At 42.9% G+C, this 12,348-nt stretch overlaps 1 protein-coding gene across 2 annotated transcripts in view; it reads right to left on the bottom strand.

Annotated features, from left to right (window-relative positions):
- Nucleotides 1-8,970: 8,970 nt before the first annotated feature.
- LOC123991651 (snRNA-activating protein complex subunit 1-like) overlaps nucleotides 8,971-12,348 on the bottom strand; it is a 28,285-nt gene continuing 24,907 nt past the window's right edge. For both annotated transcript variants that reach the window (XM_046293294.1, XM_046293293.1), the window contains exons 10-11: nucleotides 10,744-10,803; nucleotides 8,971-9,203 (exon numbers count right to left, since the gene is read on the bottom strand). In XM_046293294.1, the coding sequence (XP_046149250.1) occupies nucleotides 9,166-9,203; nucleotides 10,744-10,803 (98 nt within the window). In that variant the 3' untranslated portion in view covers nucleotides 8,971-9,165. The remainder of the gene's footprint in view (nucleotides 9,204-10,743; nucleotides 10,804-12,348) is intronic.

The raw sequence follows: 12,348 nt of genomic DNA, 5'->3' as shown, positions 1-12,348 counted from the left end.
AAAAAAACGTTATTTTTCACACATTATAGCCACCAGACTTATGTTAGCTATATCAAAACAAAAAATGGATAACCAAGGAAAGCACAATAAAAAAACTTAAGTAAACAAGAGCTTGAATTGATGGAGGAAAATAGCAGCCAGGAAATGGTTGCTGTTGGGGAAACTCGATAACTGTGTGGTCACTGCGAGATGAAAAAGAGAGGATGGGTGAGAGTGGCCGAGTGTCTCTGCCGTCAGGGGTATGGCAAGGGGCAGTGACGCTGTAAAAAAGAAGTGGTCCGACATCAAGTCGGCTGCTAAGAAGAGAGCTGAGAGAATCAGGGAGTTGAATCAACCGTTCATGTGGACCAGCTGGAGGACAAGGATCGAGGTGGAGGATCCGTTATGGTCTGGGGCAGTGTGTCACAGCATCATCGGACTGAGCTTGTTGTCATTGCAGGCAATCTCAACACTGTGCGTTACAGGGAAGACCTCCTCCCTCATGTGGTACCCTTCCTGCAGGCTCATCCTGACATGACTCTCCAGCATGACAATGCCACCAGCCATACTGCTCATTCTGTGCGTGATTTCCTGCAAGACAGGAATGTCAGTGTTCTGCCATGGCCAGCGAAGAGCCCGGATCTCAATCCCATTGAGCACGTCTGGGATTTGTTAGATCGGAGGGTGAGTGTTAGGGCCATTCCCCGCAGAAATGTCCGGGAACTTGCAGGTGCCTTGGTGGAAGAGTGGGGTAACATCTCACAGCAAGAACTGGTAAATCTGGTGCAGTCCATGAGGAGGAGCAGTACTTAATGCAGCTGGTGGCCACACCAGAGACTGACTATTACTTTTGATTTTGACCCTCCTTTTGCTCAGGGACACATTATTCCATTTCTGTTAGTCACATGTCTGTGGAACTTGTTCAGTTTGTCTTTCAATTGTTGAATCTTGTGATGTTCATACAAATATTTACACATGTTAAATTTGCTGAAAATAAACGCAGTTGACAGTGAGAGGATGTTTCTTTTTTTGCTGAGTTTAGAACTGAATAAGGGGTCATTTGGGGTTAAAGGAAATGTTGCCCAATAAGCGTTCTTTTATCAAACAGAGAAGAAAAGTGTATATTAAAACATTGACAAGAAGGTACAGTGCTTTGCGAAAGTATTCGGCCCCCTTGAACTTTGCGACCTTTTGCCACATTTCAGGCTTCAAACATAAAGATACAAAACTGTATTTTTTTGTGAAGAATCAACAACAAGTGGGACACAATCATGAAGTGGAACGACATTTATTGGATATTTCAAACTTTTTTAACAAATCAAAAACTGAAAAATTGGGCGTGCAAAATTATTCAGCCCCTTTACTTTCAGTGCAGCAAATTCTCTCCAGAAGTTCAGTGAGGATCTCTGAATGATGTAATGTTGACCTAAATGACTAATGATGATAAATACAATCCACCTGTGTGTAATCAAGTCTCCGTATAAATGCACCTGCACTGTGATAGGCGCAGAGGTCAGTTAAAAGCGCAGAGTCCCACTTGTTGATTCTTCACAAAAAATACAGTTTTATATCTTTATGTTTGAAGCCTGAAATGTGGCAAAAGGTCGCAAAGTTCAAGGGGGGCGAATACTTTCGCAAGGCACTGTATATAAACCTATATCGTTCATCTTCTCCCTCAGTGCTGCTCGGATTCATTTTTCGGGGGATGGGGGGGGGATGGTTTATCTGGAAACTTGTTTTGCACAATTTTTACAAATCCAAACGGGTCAAAGTAAAACATTTGAGTTAAATGGGTTTTGCCACTGGAAATAACTTATTGCTGCATTAGGATCTAAATGTTTCCCTTACCAATTATCAGTTAGACTTTTCTCTCATCAAGGGTCAGCTTTGCTAAAGTACCTCTATTGGCATTTGCAGATAATCCATGGGTAGCAAACACTTCCCTCCCAAACACAGGCAAGTCTTTAACCATGTCTATGCTGGAGGTGCCATCTCCACTGCAGGCCTGCAGCATGGGATTACTTATTCCCAAAGGGGTAATCCCCTCTGCCGATTGTCCTGGCTGTATAAATGTTTATGATACACTAATATCTTAGCACTCTCCAACATTAAACAATGACAAATACACTTTTAAATGTGTCACGAACCAGCTCGTAGCCCGAAAACAAAGAGGGAGCCAACGTGAAGATAAAGTGTCATTCCTTAACTAAAGTAAAACATATACAATTAACAATGGTGTGTGAGTGAGTGGTTGCGTACATAGATGGTGATAATGAGGGGTGTTGAGGTGCCAAAATAAACAAGCCACAAAATGCCACAACCAAAACACAAGTGTGTCTGCATGGAGATTGTCTCATCAATGAACGGCTGATGACCTTCCGGCTCCTCCCACCGACATTCTATTCAGGAAAATAGCAAAGTGAAAGAATTCAGCAGACAGAGTGGGAGGGTCGTCAAAAATGGCTAATTAAGCACTTGCCTTTGGAGCTGGTGGTTGGGCGGTGATCAGAGAGGCTGGAGGCTGGGGCACAGCATCAAGTTTTAGAAGCAAGGCTATTCATGAGATTAAAAAACAGTAATGAATAAACCTGTTTTTTTTAAATCTACACACAATACCCCAAAATGACAAAGCAAAAACATTTTTTTTTTTTACATAAGTATTCAGACCCTTTGCTATAAGACTCGAAATTGAGCTCAGGTGCATCCGGTTTCCATTGAACATCCTTGAGATGTTTCTACAACTTAAATTAGAGTCCACCTGTGGTAAATTCAATGGATTGGACATTATTTGCAATTGCACATACTGGTCTCTATAAGGTCCCACAGTTGACAGTGCATGTCAGAGCAAAGCCCAAGCCATGAGGTCGAAGGAATTGTCCGTAGAGCTCAGAGACAGGATTGTGCCCGAGGCACAGATCCGGGGAAGGGTACCAAAAGATGTCTGCAGCATTGAAGGTCCCCAAAAACACAAGGGCCTTCATTCTTAAATGGAAGACGTTTGGAACCACCAAGATTCTTCCTAGAGCTGGCCGCCCGGCCAAACTGATCAAATCGGTGCAGAAGGGCCTTGGTCAGAGAGGTGACCAAGAACCCGATAGTCACTTTGACAGAGCTCCAGAGTTCCTCTGTGGAGATGGGAGAACCTTCCAGGACAACAATCTCTGCAGCAGTCCACCAATCAGGCCTTTATGGTAGAGTGGCCAGGTGGAAGCCACTCCTCAGTAAAAGGCACATGACAGCCAACTTAGTTTGCCTAAAGCCTCTCAGACTATGAGAAACATGATGCTCTGGTCTGATGAAACCAAGATTGAACTCTTTGGCCTGAATGCCAAGCGTCATGTCTGGAGGAAACCTGGCACCATCCCTACAGTGAAGCATGGTGGCAGCATCATGCTGTGGGGATGTTTTTCAGCAGCAGGGTCTGGGAGACTAGTCAGGATCGAGGGAAAGATGAACGGAACAAAGTACAGAGAGAGATCCTTGATGAAAAACTGCTCCAGAGCGCTCATGAGTGGTTTCAGGACAATTCTCTGAATGTCCTTGAGTGGCCCAGCCAGAGCCTAGACTAGAACTTGATCGAACATCTCTGAAGAGACCTGAAAATAGCTGCGCAGCAACGCTCCCCGACCAACCTGACAGAGCTTGAGAGGCTCTGCAGAGAAGAATGGGAGAAACTCCTAAAATATAGTTGTGCCAGGCTTGTAGTGTCATACCCAAGAAGACTAGAAGCTGTAATCGCTGCCAAAGGTGCTTCAGCAAAGGTTTAATAAAGGGTCTGAATACTTATGCAAATGTAATTAAAAATAAAAATAATTAAATTTGCTCAAATTTATAAAAAACATGTTTTTACTTTGTCATTAAGGGGTATTGTGTGTCGATTGATGCAGGATAAAACAACAATTTAACCAATTTTAGAATAAGGCTGTAACCTAACAAAATGTGGAAAAAAATCAAGGGGTCTGAATACTTTGACTGCACTGTAGGCTGTGAGAACTGGTTAGAACCTGTTATTTTTGGTCTAATGCTTTAAGGGAGGGAAAGCAGTTTTGTGTAGGTGTATACTCTGCGATTCTGTACATTTTAAGTTTCTCTCCGGTGTTATCCTGAGTGTAAACTTACCTGCAAATTGCTTGAATAAAACTCTTATTGCTGATTAATGAGTTCTGCCTGATTCCTCAACAATCTAGTGCTGTGACCCGGATGAAAGCGGTTCAAGAAGAAGTTGACCCATATTTCTCAGCTTTGACCCATACAATCCTTGGCCAAACTACTAATCGAGGGACCTTATTAAAAATCCTTACAAAAGGAGTTGTCTGTTACCTAGTCATGCTACCAGCTCGGTGCCCTATTAATTTACAAAATTGGGTAAAATTTGCAGGCTCATTTAAATGTAATATTTTAGTGTTTGGTAAATTTGCAAGACCATCAAAGTTGCAAGACCAAGATTTGGGAAGGAAATTGTGATATTCCATACTTAAGGTATTTCCTAAGTAAAATAACATCATTTGGTAAATTTTCATTTATTTGGAAATCTAGATCGTAAGATATTTCCTGTTTATGGTATTTCTTAGAGGTAAAACCCTTAAGAATCTGGTTTAGATTGACTTAAGGGTCAGTTCTAATAAATAAGCACTTAATAGGTTTCAGAATGTTGGGTTAAGTTAGGAAGGAGATCATAGATCTACGGACCCGAAGGACTGTGTATGTGATTAGACAGACGGAATATTGAAATAATGATAGTGATTGCTATATTTAATGGCTTAATTAACATAAACGGTTGGAGTCAGGAAGCAGGTGCAGAAGGTAAGTTTAATGAACAGAAGGCAGATAAACAAAACAGGAGAAGCGTACTGAACGTGAACAAAACCAATACTTCCTAATGACGGAGGCTACTGAGGGCTAAATAAAGGGAGAGTAATCAAGGTGATGAGGTCCAAGTGAGCGTAATGAGGAGCAGATGTGTGTACTGATGGTGCCATGACCGGTGGTCAGTAGACCGGCGACGTCGAGCGCTGAAGAGAGGCATCGCGAGTTGGTGTGACATTACCAGAAATTCTGTGAAAATCAAATCAAATTTTATTTGTCACATACACATGGTTTGCAGATGTTAATGCGAGTGTAGCGAAATGCTTGTGCTTCTAGTTCCGACAATGCAGTAATAATCAACGAGTAATCTAACCTAACAATTTCACAACAACTACCTTATACACACACACACACACACACACACAGGGATGAAGAATATGTACATAAAAATACATTAATGAGTGATGGTACAGAACGGCATAGGCAAGATGCAGTAGATGGTATAGAGTACAGTATATAGATGTGAGATGAGTAATGTAGGGTATGTAAACATATAAAAGTGGCATTGTTTAAAGTGGCTAGTGATACATTATTTTACATTATTAAAGTGGCTGGAGTTGAGTCAGTATGTTGACAGCAGCCACTCAATGTTAGTGGTGGCTGTTTAACAGTCTGATGGCCTTGAGATAGAAGTTGTTTTTCACATTCTCGGTCCCTGCTTTGATGCACCTGTACTGACCTCACCTTCTGGATAATAGCGGGGTGAACAGGCAGTGGCTCGGGTGTTTGCTGTCCTTGATTATCTTTATGGCCTTCCTGTGACATCGGGTGGTGTAGGTGTCCTGGAGGGCAGGTAGTTTGCCCCCGGTGATGCGTTGTGCAGACCTCACTACCCTCTGGAGAGCCTTAAGGTTGCCGTACCAGGGGGTGATACAGCCCGACAGGATGCTCTCGATTGTGCATCTGTAGAAGTTTGTGAGTGCTTTTGGTGACAAGCCAAATTTCTTCAGCCTCCTGAGGTTGAAGAGGCGCTGCTGCGCCTTCTTCACGATGCAGTCTGTGTGGGTGGACCAATTCAGTTCGTCTGTGATGTGTACGCCGAGGAACTTAAAACTTACTACCCTCTCCACTACTGTTCCATCGATGTGGATAGGGGGGGGGGGGGGGGGGTGTTCCCTCTGCTGTTTCCTGAAGTCCACAATCATCCTCAGTTTTGTTAATGTTGAGTGTGAGGTTATATTCCTGACACCACATTCCCGAGGGCCCTCACCTCCTCCCTGTAGGCCGTCTCGTCGTTGTTGGTAATCAAGCCTACCACTGTTGTGTCGTCCACAAACTTGATGATAGAGTTGGAGGCGTGCGTGGCCACGCAGTCGTGGGTGAACAGGGAGTACAGGAGAGGGCTCAGAACGCACCCTTGTGGGGCCCCAGTGTTGAGGATCAGCGGGGTGGAGATGTTGCCTACCCTCACCACCTGGGGGGCGGCCCGTCAGGAAGCCCAGTACCCAGTTGCACAGGGCGGGGTCGAGACCCAGGGTCTCGAGCTTGATGACGAGCTTGGAGGGTACAATGGTGTTAAATGCCGAGCTGTAGTCGATGAACAGCATTGTCACATAGGTATCCCTCTTGTCCAGATGGGTTAGGGCAGTGTGGTTGAGATTGCATCATCTGCGGACCTATTTGGGCGGTAAGCAAATTGGAGTGGGTCTAGGGTGTCAGGTAGGGTGGAGGTGATATGGTCCTTGACTAGTCTCTCAAAGCACTTCATGATGACGTAAGTGAGTGCTACGGGGCAGTAGTCGTTTAGCTCAGTTACCTTAGCTTTCTTGGGAACAGGAACAATGGTGACCCTCTTGAAGCATGTGGGAACAACAGACTGGGATAGGGATTGATTGAATATGTCCGTAAACACACCAGCCAGCTGGTCTGCGCATGCTCTGAGGGCGCGGCTGGGGATGCCGTCTGGGCCTGCAGCCTTGCGAGGGTTGACACGTTTAAATGTTTTCCTCACGTTGGCTGCAGTGAAGGAGAGTCCGCATGTTTTAGTTGCGGGCAGTGACAGTGGCACTGTATTGTCCTCAAAGCGGGCAAAAAAGTTATTTAGTCCGCCTGGGAGCAAGACATCCTGGTCCGTGACGGTGCTGGTTTTCTTTTTGTAATCCGTCATTGACTGTAGACCGTTGAATTGAGATTCTACTTTGTCTCTCTACTTTGTCTCAGTACGCTTAGCTTGTTTGATTGCCTTGTGGAGGGAATAGTTACACTGTTTGTTTTCAGTCATGTTTCCAGTCACCTTGCCCTGATTAAAAGCAGTTGTTCGCGCTTTCAGTTTCACGCGAATGCTGCCATCAATCCACAGTTTCTGGTTTGGGAATGTTTTAATCGTTGCTGTGGGAACGCCATCTTCAACGCACGTTCTAATGAACTCGCACACCGAATCAGCTTATTCGTCAATGTTGTTGTCTGACGCAATACGGAACATATCCCAGTCCACGTGATGGAAGCAGTCTTGGAGTGTGGAATCAGATTGGTCGGACCAGCGTTGAACAGACCTCAGCGTGGGAGCTTCTTGTTTTAGTTTCTGTGTGTAGGCAGGGATTAACAAAATGGAGTCATGGTCAGCTTTTCCGAAAGGAGGGCGGGGCAGGGCCTTAAATGCGTCGGGGAAGTTGGAATAGCAATGATCCAAGGTTTTTCCAGCCCTGGTTGCGCAATCGATATGCTGATAAAATTTAGGGAGTCTTGTTTTCAGATTAGCCTTGTTAAAATCCCCAGCTACAATGAATGCAGCCTCCGGATATATGGATTCCAGTTTGCAAAGAGTCAAATAAAGTTAGTTCAGAGCCATCGATGTGTCTGCTTGGGGGGGGAATATATACAGCTGTGATTATAATCGAAGAGAATTCCCTTGGTAGATAATGCGGTCTACATTTGATTGTGAGGAATTCTAAAATCAGGTGAACAGAAGGACTTGAGTTCCTGTATATTGTTTTGGCCACACCACGTCACGTTAACCATAAAGCATACGCCCCCGCCCCTCTTCTTACCAGAAAGATGTTTGTTTTTGCCGGCACGATGCGTGGAGAAACCAGCTGGCTGCACCGTCTCCGATCGAGTCTCTCCAGTGAGCCATGTTTCCGTGAAGCAAAGAACGTTAGTCTCTTATGTCCCTCTGGAATGCTACCCGTGCTCAGATTATCAATCTTGTTGTCAAGAGACTGGACATTGTGCAACACTCCCCAGCATTCTCCTCGCCAATGTGCCCGTCTCCGGAGTCTGACCAGAAGACAGCTTCGTTTTCCCCTTTTTCGAAGTCGTTTTTTTTTTGGAGTCGCCGGCTGGGATCCATTCCTTTGTCCTGGGTGAAAGGCAGAACACAGGGTCCGCTTCGCGAAAGTCATATTCTTGGTCGTACTGATGGTGAGTTGACGCTGCTCTTATGTTCAGTAGTTCTTCTCGACTGTATGTAATGAAACCTCAGATGACCTGGGGTACCAATGTAAGAAATAACACGTAAAAAAACAAAAAACTGCATAGATTCCTAGGAACGCGAAGCGAGGCGGCCATCTCTGTCGGTGCCGGAAGAGTATAAAGGTATGGTATCTGCTAGCATGGTAGTAGATACCAATAGACTTCAAGTCATTGCACTAACACTAGTTCTACAAAGCAATATGAAATTGTTTTGGTGGATGGTCATACCATGGATCATTTAGCCATTTGATTTTGAATTTTAGGACCCCTTTAGGTATCAAAAATATTGAATTTGGCCTTTACTACTAAAGCCCATAGAAACGCATTGATAAATGGCACAAGAAAAAGGACAAAATTAAATCATAAGGGTTCAAGTTTTGAAATGTCTGTCCTATATCTTGGAGACGTAATAATGCTAAAAAACATTTATTGGACATATTTAACCCCATATTTAACCCCTTTGTTGGCACAAAACTGTGCCAACAAACGACTTAAGGGCTTCAACGTGCCGCAATTCAATTTAAGTAATAGGGGAAAGTGGAGCTAAATGTAACATGGGTCAATTGTAGGGGAACTTGGTAAAAACACCACCCAAGATCAAAATTATTTTTCAGGTAGGGTGACCGACTAAAAACAAGGGGACGAGGGAACCATACCCAGTGCAGTACTATTGTCAGAAGGACAAAGGATTACAGATCCATGCTTGGAAATTCATAGAATGATGCAAATTTGGTGCCACATTTATTTGTACACAAAAACAAAAGTGCTCTATTAATTACATTTCCTGTTATATGCACAGTAATTAACTGGCTCAAGTCCTCAGACAACTTGATGAATATATTCATAATGTGGATATTTAGTGCCTCTCCAAAAGTGCAGCAGTTACAGCCCAAATCCTCCGCATTCTCTTCACCACCGGAAACTGTGTTTTCGCTTCTGTCTTTTCACTGAAACAAAATGTAAGAGAGTCAAAGCAATTTAGGAGAATGGAAACAGCAGGTTTGAGTGTCTTCATTACATTGGGGTCCATTAAAATGCACAAATAATGAGAGAATATACCATAACAATATAAAACATTTCTTTGGTATGACTCGGCTGGGGATAGGGCTGTGGAGCTCATGTATTTGTCAGCCGGTGATTGTCAAGCAAATAACTGTCGGTCTCACAGTAATTGACTTAATTAAACATACATTTACCATCTCCTGGCTTCCACGCATAGCCTACAAGCCACTGACTGATGCAGACCTTTGGAACATCTACATTTAAATATGGCCCTGATCTGGCTATGCCATACGGCTGTGGGATACACTAGCTAATTTAGCAGACAGGATTTGCTTAGAATTCCGTGGCATTATTTTGTAGAATGAATAATACAATTGAACAAAGTTGAATGAAATGGAAAGGATATTTTCTCCAAATGATTTGAGGGAGTGTGCACATGGACTATGTGTTGAGTGGTTAACAAAGAAATAGGAAATCCTTTTCGCTTAATTTAGAGGTATTAATCTAACTTTAGTTCTACAAACGCTGGGCTTTATGTTTTGATTTTTAATACATTGTAAGGCTGCATGATATGACCCGAATGATTGGAAAAAAGTTGCTGGAAAGGCATGAGCTCTGCTTAGTTTTTTTGTGCAGGCTGAACACACTACATCAGTTACTCATTCACAATTTGACAAGCACTTGATAATGCCTAGAATTTCACGGTGGCATCCCCTTTGTGTGGCCGTAATGCACCCCCCCCAAAAGAAATCCATGCCGTTTACGGTCAGCGGCTGTTGTGCCCTTCTCCCAGAGTGCTCCGAATCACCTCTCACAGCTCTCCGTCAAAGTGATCGGGTCTTTCTCACAGGCTACTAGTGATGACAGACACGGAACTGCATGCATCCTTATCCAATTCCAAGGTGCATATTGAAAATATTGGAAGAACAGTCCACATTTACTTTGTCAGCCAACAAGATGAGTAGGCCTAACGAACAACAAAAGTCAGTCTACTATCCCTCATAGTACAAAAGTCAACCCATTTTATTCTGTACGAGAAATAAATATTCCAAAACACGCCACATTTGTCCCTCGTAGCAGTTTTTACACCAAATTCTACAGTGTTTTTTTCCTTTTTGGGAGATCACCAGTGCTATTAATTAATTGGATGTCATTGACCCTGCCATACAGTGCAGCTCAAACTTTCATTTTCAATACACAACCCAAAAATAAAAAATACAAATAGCCTGACATGTGAATTGTGATATTTTGATGTATGCCAGAATTGATAACTTTATACAAGCATCAATGACATATTGCTAAGGAGAACGCTTGGTTAAGTGTAAATCCAGACTTACAATTACTTGTCCCCCCCCCTTGGCTTTCAGGTAACTGTGTGGGAGGGAACTACTTTGAAGAACACAATAAAATGGACTAGTGTTTTTGTATGGATCTACATTGAAATAATCCCCTATTCACTGGTAAGTGGCATTGGCCTGTTCTTACATGCAGTCTTGTCCTCCTCTGCAGCACTAAGGAGCCAATATTGGATCTTCTGTTCATCTCCTAATGGAAAGGGACACAGCAGAACAAAAATATATTGTAAGGTTGGTGATGACCAGAGTTAATCAGTGAAATAAAGAGCCTAATTTGGCTTGAGATAAATATACGTTATCAGAGGAGGCTGGTTGGAGGCGCTATAGGAGGACGGGCTCATCGTAATGGCTGGAATGAAACCGTATCAAACATATAGGAAACCACCTGACGCCATGTATTCCATTATAGCCAATACTATGAGCCCGTACTCCTATAGCTCTTCCCACCAGCCTCATCTATATCAATCAAGTGACTTAAAAGCCTGGACAGACAGGTCAAATGCATCAACACAGTACACATTCATCATCTATCCCTCAAAAGTCAGCTGGCATACACTGAAACACATGGCCTTTGTAACTTTCTTTGGCAAATTACCATGAATTGACTGACTTATTAATACTAAATATTATATTACGGTGGAGACATGCATTGTGTGACAATAAATAACTACCAAGTCTATTACGCCCCAGCAGCTTGAATTTGTCCATCCACAATTCAACTGTGGAAACATGGCGGCTCTCAATACCAGGCAAATAGCAGGCCACTAGTATACGAGAGATTGTTGGTGTTGGTGAGGAGATTGCCCTCGACAATACAAACCGGTAACTGAAATCAATGGCAGTGTTCACTGCTAAAATAGATACTTATTCAACCAAAGTGGAAAATCTGGAGAAGACTCCATGACCTAGAAACAGCACCAGCTAAGTTGGAAGGAATAATCAATCTCCTAAAAGAGAAAATGGAATCACTTAAATCATTCTCGTAAATGTAATGTGCGAAGCATATAAAACCCAATACACAACTGGACAAGCTGACAGATTGAACCCCATGACAGGCTCATTCAGGTGTGCTATCCATGTAGTCAGTCAGTCATGCAGCATAGCCCATTGCTATGATGCTGTCCTCTGCATAAGACAAATGAGTACACCCCTCATGTTTGGGTACAAGGAACAATATTGCTGAGCATTGAAGTTGTAATTATATTGCCTATGTTCCAGAACATTTAAACAGTGATTACACCATGTCAATTAATTAATTAATTAATTAATGGATCCTACTGCTATACCTTATTTGAACGTTAAGGGATTAGGCTTGCACGTGTCATATCTATGTTTTACATTTTATTTGTCATCACCCACCCTTACTCATCAAGTCTGCCAAGTTATTTGTAAAGGTCTGAATTGTTTACTTATTTTGTTTAGCATCTTTAGTATTGATGTAAAATAAAAAGCATGGCCCACAGGGAAGCTCACCCATTGGTCACTGCCTAACCAAAAGAAGCTACTGCTGCTACCACTTCCATTTTAGAAAAACAATGGCAACACTAGCTATTCCCATCTGGAATTTCAAAGGCCTTAATATTCCTATCAATGTTAAAGCAATCTTGACAATCTCGCCAAAACCATATTGATATAGCAACGCTCCAAGAAACACACCTGCACCAAAGAGACCGAATAGAGAACCACTTGTACAAACAAAACTAATCGTGGAATCACAATGATAGATACTCAAATT

The sequence above is a fragment of the Oncorhynchus gorbuscha genome, linkage group LG12 (assembly GCF_021184085.1).
Source record: "Oncorhynchus gorbuscha isolate QuinsamMale2020 ecotype Even-year linkage group LG12, OgorEven_v1.0, whole genome shotgun sequence".
Classification (NCBI taxonomy): domain Eukaryota; kingdom Metazoa; phylum Chordata; class Actinopteri; order Salmoniformes; family Salmonidae; genus Oncorhynchus; species Oncorhynchus gorbuscha.
This window is presented reverse-complemented; position numbering and strand designations above follow the sequence as displayed.